At 43.2% G+C, this 14,833-nt stretch overlaps 1 protein-coding gene across 2 annotated transcripts; it reads left to right on the forward strand.

Moving 5' to 3' along the window:
• The first annotated feature begins 6,452 nt into the window (after positions 1 to 6,452).
• Positions 6,453 to 14,814, forward strand: LOC122770581 (serum response factor-like). Of its 2 annotated transcripts, none has more exons than XM_044027520.1 (8): positions 6,453 to 7,343; positions 8,627 to 8,896; positions 8,971 to 9,130; positions 9,253 to 9,402; positions 10,581 to 10,685; positions 12,582 to 12,713; positions 12,789 to 12,868; positions 14,417 to 14,814. In XM_044027520.1, the coding sequence occupies exons 1-8, from the start codon at positions 6,954 to 6,956 to the stop codon at positions 14,501 to 14,503; spliced, it is 1,374 nt and encodes a 457-aa protein (XP_043883455.1). In that variant the 5' UTR covers positions 6,453 to 6,953; the 3' UTR covers positions 14,504 to 14,814. The 2 variants fall into 2 exon arrangements, with proteins under 2 accessions (XP_043883455.1, XP_043883456.1); XM_044027521.1 differs by having other exon boundaries at positions 12,585 to 12,713.
• Positions 14,815 to 14,833: the final 19 nt, after the last annotated feature.

A 14,833-nucleotide genomic window follows, 5' to 3' on the forward strand; every position in this document is an offset into this window, starting at 1 on the left:
TACCTCCTGAGCAACAGCTGCCGTAAGTATAGCTGAAAAGCATCCAGCAGTAAGAAATAAGTTTTAGTTTTTAGATTTTGGGTGTTTTGTTTTTTGCTCATGTTTCTTCCATTGAGATCTGATTAAAGGTTTTGGCTGCATGAGATCACAGGAGAATTTATTACTCTTCTGGCACAACAATCCAAGTGTATTGTTAAAAAAACATGCACTTTGATGGCAGAATTAGACATAGCAGATGTATGGAGAGAAAATAACTTAACAACTAAGGATTATACTTATTTCTCCTCCCCACACTCTTCATACTCAAGAATAGATTATTTCTTAATGTTTAAGAAGGACAAACACTGGGTTGAAAAATGTCACATAGGATGTATGGATGTATCAAACCACTGCCCAGTTTATATGTCAGTAAACATAGGAACTAGACTCAAAGGAACACTCTGGAAACTGAATTTCAGTATCCTAAATAAAGACACGGCTGTGCACTTAACGAACGACATAGAGGAGTATCGACAATTCAATGATAAACCACAGGTAGATAATGACAGCAAGATGAATGATTTTTTGAAATCAGTGAATCTGGCAGTCCTCTCTGACACTCAAAATAATACATTCATTTCTGCGATAACAACGGAAGAAGTCAAAGCAGCCATAAATAGACTAAAAACAAATTAATCTCCAGGCCCTGATGGGTACACAGCACAATGGTACAAAACCCTAAAAGATGTTTTAACACCTATTTTAGTGAAGACATTTAATTGGGTTTTGCAGACAAGAGAGACTCCAACTTCATGGAAGGAAGCGATAATATCAGTTATTCCAAAACCAGGAAAGGATAAATCTGAATGCACTAATTACAGGCCAATTAGTGTACTGAACTTAGACTACAAATTGTTTACTTCTATCCTTGCTAAAAGATTTGACAAGATTCTACCACAGATCATACATTGGGATCAGACAGGGTTCATTCAAAATAGACAAACCCAAGACAATATAAGATGCACATTACAGATTATCAGACATATCTCCCAAAACAATCTCAGGGCTATGATAGTGAGTTTAGATGCAGAAAAAGCCTTTGATTCTGTAAGGTGGACCTTCTTATTTAAAGTTATGGAAAAATTTGGCTTCAATGAGACAATAATACGAACAATAGAAACACTATATAAAAGCCCATCAGCACGATTGAAGATTAATGGAGAACTTTCAGAATCATTTATATTAGAACGGTCCATTGAGTCCTCTTCTCTTCGGGAATAAGACAAAATGAAGCAATTACGGGGATAACCATGGTAGATGATCAGAAATTGCCGTTATTTGCAGATGACGTATTAATATATCTTAGTAATCCATCACGTTTCCATCACCAGCTCCAATGACATGTTTAGATGAATATGGCTCTTTCTCGGGTTATAAACTAAAAAACACAGGTTCTTAGTTTTGACTACAACCCTCCTATTGATCTCCGTCAGGAATATCATCTTAACTGGGATGAAAGATCTATAAAATATCTGGGAATTAATATCCCTAAAGATTTGACAAGGGTTGCAGAAATAAATTATAAACCTCTTAATAAGGAAATTAAGGCAGATACTCATAGATGGGGGCCACACGGTGGTGTAGTGGTTAGCACTCTCGCCTTGCAGCGAGAAGACCCGGGTTCGAGCCCCGGTTGGAACAAGGGCCTTTCTGCATGGAGTTTGCATGTTCTCCCCGTGTGTGCGTGGGTTCTCTCCGGGTTCTCCGACTTCCTCCCACAGTCCAAAAACATGCAATGTGGGGATTAGGTGAATTGGACACTCTAAATTGACCGTAGGAGTGAGTGTGAGAGTGAATGGTTGTTTGTCTCTAGTTGTGTGTGGCCCTGCGATGGACTGGCGAACTGTCCAGGGTGTACCCCGCCTATCGCCCGATGTAGCTGAGATTGGCACAGCACCTCCCGCGACCCTCTGGTGGAGGATAAAGCGGTAGCATGATGACTGACTGACTCATAGATGGAACTTAATCCCATATCTGAGTCTCAGCTCACGTATTGAATCCATCAAGATGAACATCCTGCCAAGGCGTTTATACCTTTTTCAGTCATTGCCCTTAGAAACATCAGAAAAACAATTCCAAGAATGGGATAGGTTAATCTCGAGATACATATGGGCTGGGAAGAAACCTAGGATACGTTATAGAACACTTCAGCTATCGAAAGAAAAGGGAGGACTGGCTCTTCCTATTCTAAAGGACTATTACAAGGCAGCCCAACGTAGGCCTTTAATAGGTTGGTGTACTTCTAGTTACATTCATTACATGGATTACAAATATTGTTACAAATATTGAACAAACAATGGCGAGAGGTTTTCCAGTCACGGCGTTGATTGGCGATCCATTACTACACAATGGATCACAAATTCGTTGCAGATTTTGAGTGATTTATTGAAACAGTCCAATTTAAAAAAGACATTTGAAATCTTAAAGTGGTTTGCATATGACCCACAATTCATACCTAATCAACACAACTATAGATTCAAGGAATGGACCTCCTTAGGGCTTACAACATTCGCTAATAAGTAAAGGTACAGTTAGACGTTTTTTAAGGATACATATGGTTTACAGAACCAGGACCACTTCAAGTATTTACAAATAAGAGACTATATCAGGAAATAAATTATGAAAAATTATGAGCCAGACAACGATATTCTAAAGGTATTTGTAAAAGCTTACAATGATGAACCTTACAAGAAGATGATTTCGAGATTATACACAAGTCCCTTACAGCCCCTGTAGCCCCTTTTTTTAACGCCTCGAGAATTTGCAATCGTATTTGATGCCATTCCATCAGGCACTTTAATGCTTTTCAGAGATACTGGCAGAACTCCTCCCACTCCCGTCTCCCTCCCTGCTGTGGCTGAATCACCTGTTGGAAAGATCTGTTTTTCTAGACTTCCCCAAAGTAATAAGAACATTCGTAGTGATGACGTTTACTAACGTGATGACGTTACTTTTATTGAAACTTTATTTACACACGCGTATTTCACAGACACTTGTTGACAAGAGACTTTTATCCCGGTGTGCGACAGGAATAGAGAAGAATAAACACTTGTGTTGACTTTTATGAACACAGAAATGTTCTTTCTGTAATAATTAATGTCACTTTGTCAACTATGAAATGTCATAGCCAAACTATTAAAATATATAAAAGCCGATTGGAAACAGGCACGCAGTTCTTTCAACATTTAATTATCATGTTTACACAATATAGTATCTCGTTTATGTGATCTAATTATCACGTTTATACAACATAGTATTACGTTTATATAATTATAACGTTTATACAACATAGTATCACATTTATATATAATTATCACGTTTATACAACATACTATCACATTTATATAATATAATTATCACGTTTATACAACATACTATCACATTTATATGATATAATTATCATGTTGATACAATATAGTATCACGTACATTGAACACAATGTAACATTTTGAATAATTACATTTGTTTTAGGGCCACACGGTGGTATAGTGGTTAGCACTCTCGCCTTGCAGCGAGAAGACCCGGGTTCGAGCCCCGGTTGGAACAAGGGCCTTTCTGCATGGAGTTTGCATGTTCTCCCCGTGTGTGCGTGGGTTCTCTCCAGGTTCTCCGGCTTCCTCCCACAGTCCAAAAACATGCAATGTGGGGATTAGGTAAATTGGACACTCTAAATTGACCATAGGAGTGAGTGTGAGAGTGAATGGTTGTTTGTCTCTAGTTGTGTGTGGCCCTGCGATGGACTGGCGAACTGTCCAGGGTGTACCCCGCCTATCGCCCGATGTAGCTGAGATTGGCACAGCACCCCCCGCGACCCTCTGGCTGAGGATAAAGCGGTTAGATGATGACTGACTGACTGACTGACTGACTGACATTTGTTTTTGCAAACTTCCAACATCATGGCAACCTGTATGTTACAAAAATACAATACAATTTGTTTAATATAGGCCTACATTTATTGAATGTCTTATTAGTCTGTAGTTTGACATGTTGTTCAACTGGACAGAACAACAATTAGAACTAATAAAAGTCTACTTGATCAGGGTTTTAACCTGAAAAAAACCCTCCTAAAATTCTGTGCTGGTGTGGTCCAGCTGGTGGTGACAGACAGATGTTAAGTAGACGAGATCTGCTGAGTGCGTCATTAAGGAGACGTTACCTATTTCCAGGAAGATATATGAAACATTGGTATCTGAATCAAACCAAGCCAATTGGACATCAGTAGGTATTTTGATGAAAGTAAAACAAATGCACTGAAACCCTTGATTCTGCACAGGAAGTTGTATAACTTTCAAATCCATGTAATGAATACAAGTGATGAATGATATATCGTTTTTATTTGTATGCATAGCAGACAATTAACTATTTACATTTTTCAAAAAGTTGTCAGGGATTACAGGCGCCTGACAAAGTCCTCACTCTCTAAGGCTTTCCAGTTTGAGCCTTGCTTCCTTGGACATGTGGCTCTGAAGCTGAGTTATCTCGCTGATGAGACAAAGTGATATAACAAAATAATGAAGTCATTAATGACACTCACATCACATACATTATGGGATATAAACTGCTGTGAAAATTGGATTAACAGTTTCCTAAATGATCAGTTTACCTGGAGTCAAACTGAGTTCCACATGTGTCCATGTCTTAGATAGATAGATAGATAGATAGATAGATAGATAGATAGATACTTTATTGATCCCGAAGGAAATTCAAGAAATTCAGTCTTTGTCCAGGGAGATGGAGAGTACAGCTGCATGGACATCAATCAATGATTAAGATTTAAGATTGTGTTGGACAGTGAGCATGTGTTAAAAGGAGACATATGCAGTCATATAAAATATGTAGTCTACAAATCAGTGTCAGCGTCTGATATCTCACCTCTGTATGATTGAAGCCACAGGATCTGCAGACTTCTTATATGTTTCATATATCTTCCTGGAAATAGGTTGACAAGCTGGTTCAGAGAGGACTCAGACGCAGAGGCCTTTTAACAGTCTTTATTAGCACTCTTTAGCAAAACACAAGACAAAAATCCTCTTACTGAGGGAAAACAAAGCGAGGCTATGAAAGAATATAACAAATGGGGAACACTCTTCAAAAGAAACGCTGCGGAACTATGAACGTGAAACAGAAAATCACTCCCAAGACGAAACTCAGACTATGGTTAACACCTAAAACTCAAAACAGAAAACTCTCCAAACGGAGGAAAACAAAGCTCTAAACACTTCAAAACGGAATCTAACTGAAAAGCACAATCCTATTGATTGGCGTTCTTTAACTAACCGAGAACGTGGTCGAAAACAAAACGCAATCTAAATGATTGGCTCTAATCAATCTATCAAATAAATAATTAATCACAATCCTAGTGATTGGATCCTAAAATGACTGAGCTGCAGCCCTATCAGTGTCACATGGTTTAAATGATGTCATCAGTGTCACATGTTAAAATGATGGTCATCAGTGTCACATGGTTTAAATTATATCATCAGTGTCACATGGTTTATATGATGTCATCAGTGTCACATGTTAAAATGATGATGTCATCAGTGTCACATGGTTGAAATGATGATGTCATCAGTGTCACATGTTTAAATGATGATGTCATCAGTGTCACATGTTTAAATGATGATGTCATCATTGTCACATGGTTTAAATGATGAAGTCATCGGTGTCACACGTTTAAATGATGTCATCACTGTCACATGTTTAAATGATGATGTCATCAGTGTCACATGGTTTAAATGATGTTGCCATGACTTTTAAACAGAACAGCTGGAGGAAAACAAATGGAGCAGATCACAGTTTTTGGAGAACAGATGTGGGATCGTATGAATGAAGGTGTTTTGTATAAAAATGTTTGTTTGTCAGTTTAATATTGTTATAATAAAGTGTGTGATTAAAACAACAATATATCATATTCACATCAAAGACTCACAGTCATTACTATGTACACATACATATGTATATATATATATATATATACGTATGTATACACATACATACAGTACATATATGTATCAGCTAGTAACAGCTACAGATAAACCATAGATGGTAAATAAATATTCTTAAGACAGAATGAGTTCATCATTGATTCTTCACCTGTGATATTAAAATGTAACATTTTAACTATGACAAATATTATATATGTATATATTTATACACATTAATAAACAAATTAGGCGGAGCCTCTTTCAATTTCACCTGTGTGACCCACCTTCTTTTAATGTGAAATACACACAGTAACAGCGACAGAGGCTCCGCCTACTTACTTTGTTTCTGAAAGTTCTAGATAAAATAAAAACATTTATTAAACGTTTTAATTCATATTTAAATGTTTTTTCCTTCTTCTCGTTTTGAGAAAAGTAGTTCCTCGGAACAGAGGGTATCACTGCGCGCCTCCGTCTCCCTGAACCTCGCACCTAAGGCACGCGTCAGTGTGACAGGTGTCGATGACGTCATTGTGTCGGTGCAGGTGAAGTGTGTGACGTAATAAATCAAGAATATGAGCTGAGTGAGGACAGGATATATGGAACTACATTGTGCGGCGGATGGACATCGGTGTGACGGCGGGGACCGGGCGTCAGAGTCTTTGGCAGAAAAACACAAGTTTGTAACTTTACTACGTTTAAATGTTGACAGTGGATCTAAGTTCGCGGAGGGAACGTTGTCATGTTCGTGTCCGGCTGTTGTTCGGCTGTTCGGCCTCGTCACCCGCTCATTCACGCACTTTAATGATGGACGCGGAGCTTCTTTATTTGTTGCTAAAGTAACGGTTAGCTGTGCACAGTTAGCCGGCGGCTAGCGGTGCTGTTAGCTTCCTGTGACCGGACTGGAAGCGTCGAGCTTCGTTGAGTGTAGCACCGGAGCTCCGGGCCGTGAGGCGGAGGAACGCAGTGGGGCTAGCTGGGAGCAGCGCCGGAATGGGAACCAGAACAGGATCCGGGCGTGCGGGCAACGGAACCGGGCTGAATAGCCTGGCGGTGAACACACCGGGACCGAACTCCGGGAGCGACGGAGCTCAGTTTGACGACAGAGGGTATGGCATCGAGGTGGTCTACAGCGGCTCCGACCAGGACTCCGAGTCTGGGGACGAGGAGGATCCGGCGGGTTCAGGCGGGGACAGGAGGGGGGTGAAGCGGGAGAGAAGTGACGGGAAAGCCGGGCACCAGTCATCGGCCTCCGGCGGAGTCCCCGGAGCCAGACCCGGGAAGAAGACCCGAGGAAGAGTGAAGATCAAGATGGAGTTCATCGACAACAAGCTGAGGAGATACACGACCTTCAGCAAGAGGAAGACCGGCATCATGAAGAAGGTGGGTCACAGGTCAGGGGTCAGTTTCTCAGTCACTGACTGTAACTTTCCTTGCGTTATTAGTTAGAAATGGAATCTTTAATCAATAACATAATTGTAATAACTTAGTACTATGTGGTACTCCTAGCTAAGTACGAACTAGTACTTCTAGACCTAACTAAATACTAACCAGTACCTCTAGCTAACTACTAACTAGTATGTATCCTAGCTAAGTACTATGTGGTACTCCTAGCTAAGTACTAACTAGTACTCCTAAGCGCTTTGACCCCTCCTCCGACCAGAGGATGAGCGCCACAGACTTCAAGGAGACCGACCTCACCTACAGGTGTCAGAGGCGAACGGATGCTCAGATGTTGCCAACACAAACTCATGAACCACATGAACTCATGAAACACATGAACTCATGAACACAATCTCATGAAACACATGAACACAAACTCATGAACCACATGAATTCATGAACACAAACTCATGAACACAAACTCATGAAACACATGAACTCATGAACACAAACTCATGAACCACATGAACACAATCTTATGAAACGCATGAACCACATGAGCTCATGAATACATGAACCATATGAGCTCATGAATACAAGCTCATGAACTCCTGAACCACATGAGCTCATGAAGCACATCAACACATGGAACTCGTGAACCATGTGAACACATGAACTCGTGAACCACATTAACTTATAAACACATGAATCATGGTTGGTGTTGTTATTGTGTGTCAGAGTTCTCAATGGGCCTGACAATTACAACCTGACCCGGCCAGAAATACATTATTTGCAGCAAGTGCTGCTGCTGCAGACGCTGACGCAGCACCTGTCTCCTGGCTTGCGTCAGCTGGGTCCACCGGTACCAGCTGCTGCGCAGTTAATAGTGAACTTCACATACTGTTGTACATTTGCCCTTTGGTCAGTGGCAGCATCCGCAACTGGCTGAATTTCGGCCACAGGAATGTTGCGGCTTTGCGGAGTGGTGCGCAAAACCAGCGTGCTTGCCTTTGATGCGTGGCTGCCAGCTGTGCAGTATCGTTGGCATTTTGCTGGCAGTGATGTCTGAGTCGTTCTGCCCATAGCAGCACAAGATGCAGAGTTGGATATTTGTGCCCCTCCACTTCACGCTGAGCATCATAAAAGGGCACCAAAAATGACACTAACAAGCCCAAAGTGTCATCATTGTGTGTATATCACATTATAAGAAGGTGGGTCAGAGGTCACACAGGTGTCATCATGTGAACAGCAGATTAAACCCCGCCCCCTTTCCCCCCCTACAGGCATATGAGTTGTCCACACTGACGGGGACTCAGGTGTTGCTGCTGGTGGCCAGTGAGACGGGTCACGTGTACACGTTTGCCACCAGGAAACTTCAGCCTATGATTACGTCAGAAACAGGAAAAGCTCTGATCCAGACCTGTCTCAACTCCCCGGACTCTCCGCCGCGCTCTGACCCCTCCTCCGACCAGAGGATGAGCGCCACGGGCTTCGAGGAGACTGACCTCACCTACCAGGTGTCAGAGGTGGACGGATGCTCAGACGTTGCCAAGGTAACAGAGTCAGAGTAGGTGTGGTTAGAGGTGAGAGTGTCTCAGGTCTGAGTGTCCTCTGTCTCGTCCTGCAGGATCCCATGAAACCAGCACACGCCCTGTCCACACAGGCTCCTCCCTCCTCTTCGGTGCAGACCAGCGCCCCCTCCTGGCAGCCGCAGTCCTCCTCTAATGGCTCAGTGATAAAGACGTCGGCAGGTGTTGTTCTTCCTGGAGGCTTCACCTTGATGCCAGGTGGGAGGGGTGGGGTTTGCTGTCCGTCTCTGCAGTTACCACAGTAACATCACCTGTGACAGCTAGGTAGAAACTTGTAGCATTCGTTCTAACCTCACAGCTTCCTGGCCCCGCCCCCTCAGGTATGTCACTGCCTCCTGGCACACACACCATCCCCCTCAGTCAGCTGCAGACTCCACCTCTGACCATCCAGGGTCACGCCTCCACACTGCATGCTCCGCCGACATCAGCGACCACGCTGCTCCGTCTCCCAGCCACCGTGTCACTGGCAGGTCAGAACGTTGACACACACACACACACACACGCTTGTGTTAAAGGGGACATATTATGCAAAATCAACTTTTTAACCATTTTAATACCTATATTTGGGACTCTGGAGGCCCTACCAGTCGCCAAAGTGTGAAAAAAGGGACAAGTGTGCTGTTGGTGGCTGCACAGTGGAGCACAGTGTTTTACAGAGGATTTTATATATGAAGCTAATGTGCCACATAAAGTCTTCACTTCACATCAGACTGCGGCCAGCGGTCGCCGTATTTAGTCAGGGGACGTATTTCACCGACGTACAAACACACACATTGTTAAGAAAAGGTCACATAGAGCTCATAACTGACCATTCTGACAGGTCCTAATTAAAAATATTTGTTCAGTACGTCCTCCATGACCGGAGCACAGACTCAATCACATACAGCAGCTGTTTATGCAGCTCAGCGGTGGCGATCAACGGTGCTGCACTCTCTGTGCAGCGGTGCTGCACTCTCTGTGAAAATCAGTTAAAAAGACATAGGGACAGCACCGCTGATCGCCAGCGGCGAGTGGCGAGCTACCTAAACTGGCGCTGTGTGTGACTGTATCAAATGCTGAATGGCGATCAGCTGGTGATGACTGATCGCCAGCTCCGGAGCATACAGTCACCGGTTTGATACAGTCACATACAGCGGCAGTTTATTCAGCTCGCCGCGCGCCGCTGGTGATCAGCAGTGGCGATCAGTGGTGCTGTCCCCAAGTGTTTTTAACTGATTTACAGTTGGGCAGTGTTCGGCTCGATCCTTATGTAGGACGTCTCTTCCTGTGACAGCACTCTCGCTGTTTTCTGCGCACGCTGCCATGATATTGTCAGAGAACTAGTGGAGGGAGGGGGAGAGGAATGGAGCGGAGGGAACAGGAGCTGAGCGAGTGAGCGCAGTAAAAAGGACAAATCAGAAACCCCCTGGAAGAAGTGGGTGTGTGTTTGCCTGTGTCTCATTTGCATATAAAGGGACCATGCACGAAAACTGAGCGTTCTGAAAGGGGCGGGTTTAGGGTTATTGAACTGCTATGATGCTTCATCTTTATGGTATTTTGACCAAAGCATGTCACTGACATGTTCATTAGGACACAAGGGAACTATTTTAATGGGGGAAATAGGGCATAATATGTCCACTTTAATACACATACATGTTGTGTTCACCAGGGGGCGCAGTCTCTCAGCAGTTGCAGACAGTCCAAGTGCAGACCAGCAGTAAGGCCTCCACCAATCAGAGCGGCTCCGACATCCACAGCCACCCCTCCTCCACAGGTATGAGTTTAGCCACGCCTCCTCCACAGGTATGGGTTTAGCCACACCTCCTCCACAGGTATGGGTTTAGCCACACCTTCTCCACAGGTATTATTTTAGCCACGCCTCCTCCACAGGTATGAATTTAGCCATGCCTCCTCCACAGGTATGAGTTTAGCCACGCCTCCTCCATAGATATGAGTTTAACCGCGCCTCTTCCACAGGTATGAGTTGATGTCCTCAGGGACACTGTGTCGTCCACTTCTCTTTCACTCATTTTTGCTTCAGAAATAGAAACTTTTTAAAGGGGACATATTAGGCAAAATCAACTTTTTAACATGTCATGTTTTCGTGGTCTCCCTTAATGTAAGTATAGGTGATAAAACATGCAATGTTGAATTCCCTGTGTGTATGACGGCAGCATGCGCATTTCACCACGAATGTTACCACCCCACCAGTAAGTTTACTTGGAGAGCTCCACCTTAGCTCCACCATGTCCCTATAAAATGCCAGAGTGATGGCGAGGGAGGAAGAGCAGTATTATGTCAACGCGAAGGGACAAGTGTGCTGTTGGTGGCTGCACAGTGGAGCACAGTGTTTTACACAAACTTCCAGCCTCAGAGGATTTTATATACGAAGCTAATGTGCCGGATAAAGTCAGCAAACGTGTGTTTGTGTGTTTGCACCACTTCACATCAGACTGCGGCCAGCGGTCGCCGTATTTAGTCAGCGAACGTATTTCACCGACATACAAACACACACATTTTTAAGAAAAGGTCAAATAGAGCTCATAACTGACCATTCTGACATGTCCTAATTAAAAATATTTGTTCAGTACGTCCTCCATGACTGGAGCACAGACTCAGTCTGATACAGTCACATACAGCGGCAGTTTGTGCAGTTTGTGCAGCTTGCCGCTGGCGATCAGCGGTGGCGATCAGCAATGCTGTCCGTAAGTGTTTTTAACTGATTTACAGTTGGGCAGTGTTCAGCTTGATAATTATGTAGGACGTCTCTTCCTGTGACTCTCGCTGTTTTCCGCGCACGCTGCCATGATATTGTCAGAGAACTAGTGGAGGGAGGGGGAGAGGAATGGAGTGGAGGGAACAGGAGCTGAGTGAGTGAGCGCAGTAAGAAGGACAAATCAGAAACCCCCTGGAAGAAGTGGGTGTATGTTTGCCTGTGTCTCATTTGGATATAAAGGGACCATGCACAAAACCGAGCGTTCTGAAAGGGGCGGTTTTGGCAGGGTTATTGAACTGCTATGGTGCTTCATCCTTATGGTATTTTGACCAAAGCATGTCACTGACATGTTCATTAGGACACCAGGGAACTATTTTAACTTGGGGAAATAGGGTATAATATGTCTTCTTTAAAGGTTAAAGTTTATTTGGAGCAGCAGACAGTTATGAGCTCCTCTGTGGTCATGTGTGGTTTTCTGTATGAGTCTTGGAGGAAGCTCACTGTGCTTTGTTCCTGTGTTCAGTATTCATAACGCAACGCAACTCATTTATGAGCTTTTATGCTATCCTCTGACACACAGACGTCTTTCTTCATCTATTACCACGTTCACTGTCCAACACTGAGCTGTGAGATATTCTCCAAACCTTGTCACCAGTGTAGATTATGTTACGACACTAAAATGAGTCCAGGTTACTGGAGAGCAAAAGTTCCACCTGCTAAACTTTAGTTTAACTGAGCTCATGCCCCCTCAGGGGGCCCCGCCCCACAGTTTGATAAAGGCTGTGTTAAACCAACCCATGTTTATACAAATGAACAATATCTTAGTTGTGTATTTGTAAGAATAAATAATCTCTCTCTCTCTTTCTCTCTCGCTCTGTCCCTCTGTCCCTCTCTCCCTCCTTCCCCTCTCCCCCTCCCTCTCTCCCTCTCTCCCTCTCTCTCTTGTTTCGTCAGTAGCAGGTCACATGATGTACCCCGGTGGTCACACGGTCATGTACACTGCACCGGCGTCCTCTCTTGGTGATGGTAGCCTCGCCGTCCTCAACACATTCACCCCGACGGGCCACGCCCAGTCACATGACCCTGGTAGGAGAGCGGCTCTGAAGTAGTCTCATCACGTTGTTGTTTTGTTCTAATAAAGTTGTTTTGTCTGTTGGTCAGGTGCCGTCCCACAGGTCTTCCTCACCTCGCTGCCCCCAGTGGCCACTCAGATCCCCGTGTCAGCAGTGCAGCTTCACCAGGTACGAGCTGGTCAGCAGCAGGAAACTCTGGTTTTTCGGTTTCACAAAGCCAGTTCAGCTTAACTCTGAGTCAGTTACCCTGGCAACATACTCCGTGAACCTAACCTGCTTGCTGATAGGTTTTCTCTGTGTCTCCTCCTGCTGAGCCTGAAGCAGCTGTCTGACTCATTTCTTCATTCATACAGTCGATATCAAAACACGTATCACAGTGCATTCACCTGCCAAATTAATGACATTTACGTCTTTCAAAACATCAAAATCCCAATCAGATGTTACTTCCTGTGTGTGAACTACACCGCGGCATTCAGAGGGGCTCACGTGTATTGGGGGGTATGTTGCGCGTGCCTCAGAACGAGGACTTGTGTCATATTTCCACCGGCTCTACTTCGCCTCAGCACGACACAGTTTAGTTGCATCTCCACCACAAAAAAAGTACATACTCAACATATCCATTATTACAAGTCTGTACGTCTACTTGTCTTAAGTCAGCACATATCGCCACATATTCAACCTCCACACAAATCTTAGTCACATCAATCAAAAAACAATATTTTAGAGACACCCCCAAAATCTCACAAATCATGTTTGCAGGGGAGCTCATGTCTCATTAAGGGGGACGCACCATGGTTACTTCATTCACTTGCCCAAGGACTTTCTTTGATATAAGTGCTTTTAAGATGAATATATCTTGGATGTGAACAACACTGTGACTCTGCACATTAAGACTCTGTGTTACTGTAGGCTTATCATCACTGTAGACACTCTCTGGTACTGTAGACATCATGTGTCAGGTTGTGAAATGTTCTTGTCATAGATCACTGATCATGATGGAGATTATAGCTGATAATATATATATTTCTGATGCAGCTGGAAACACTTTAACTTCACTGTAGTTTAGAAGTGACTTTTTAAATCTCACTGCAGATGTGCTTTCTCACTGTGCTTTGTTAATATTTACATGTGGAAATATAGTCATGAAATAGTGTTGAGCAAAATGTTTTAATGTAAAATAAAGTGAAAAAAGTGAGTCAGTTTGAACATGGACACTTCAGTTGGACTTTTTAATGATAGTTTTCTCAGTTTGAATCATATTCTCATCTTCAGTTTGTGTCTCGTCAGGTTACAGCTGAATAAATATCAAATGTAACATATGTAGGACTGCAGCATTTATCATCATTAATGAAGTCTTTTAAATGATGAATGAGTCGATTACACTGTATAAAAAAATGTAATAGTGTTAATTTATCGACTTGTCTCTTCACTCCTGTTTTTGAACATAAATGTCATGGTCATTGGCATGTGTTAATATTTCTGCTCAACTGGATTAAAATGGAGTCTGTGCTCTTTGTTTACCCGTTGCCATGCTGAATCGTAGTATCAGAGCTCCATTGATGACGGCTTTTTTCATTCCCAGCGCACACGCTTAACTCGGAGTGAACATACTCACAGTTGAGTGAACCTGCTTTCTGAAACGGGCCCCTGGTCAGCAGTGACATGTGGAACAGAGACACTGATGTTTGTTTGTTTGTTTGTTTGTTTGTTGGTCAGATGGTCATCAGTCAACAGAGCAGCAGCAACAACCTGACGGAGCTGCAGGTCGTCAGTCTGGACATCCACCAATCAAAGGACGACTGACACATGACGATGATGCAACAGACTTCCTGTTCCTGATCACATGAAGCAGTGACATCATAATACTGATGATTTAACAAAGTGCCATCTACACACTGTGGAGAAGTGAACTGTAGAGGGCAGCACTTCGGCCCTCAGTGTGTTATTTTTAATGAAGGATGACGTCATCTGTGACCTCCACTGACTGAGCGGCCCAGTTACAGATGTTATGGAAACCGTGTGTGTGTGTGAAAGCTCTGATGTTTTTTTAGAACATCTGCAGTTAATCATGAATTTATTTTCATCTCTATTTAATAAAAAATACATTTTCTTTATCAGTGTTTTTGTTCATGA

The sequence above is a fragment of the Solea senegalensis genome, linkage group LG6 (assembly GCF_019176455.1).
Source record: "Solea senegalensis isolate Sse05_10M linkage group LG6, IFAPA_SoseM_1, whole genome shotgun sequence".
In the NCBI taxonomy this organism is placed as follows: Eukaryota; Metazoa; Chordata; class Actinopteri; order Pleuronectiformes; family Soleidae; genus Solea; species Solea senegalensis.

Bases quoted from the DNA above. Each gene is read 5' to 3' on its own strand.
- LOC122770581 (XM_044027520.1), top strand. From the start codon at position 6,954: ATGGGAACCAGAACAGGATCCGGGCGTGCGGGCAACGGAACCGGGCTG. The intron at 9,131-9,252 runs GTGGGAGGGGTG...CCGCCCCCTCAG, and splicing joins AGGCTTCACCTTGATGCCAG to GTATGTCACTGCCTCCTGGC. The intron at 12,869-14,416 runs GTACGAGCTGGT...TTTGTTGGTCAG, and splicing joins CAGCAGTGCAGCTTCACCAG to ATGGTCATCAGTCAACAGAG.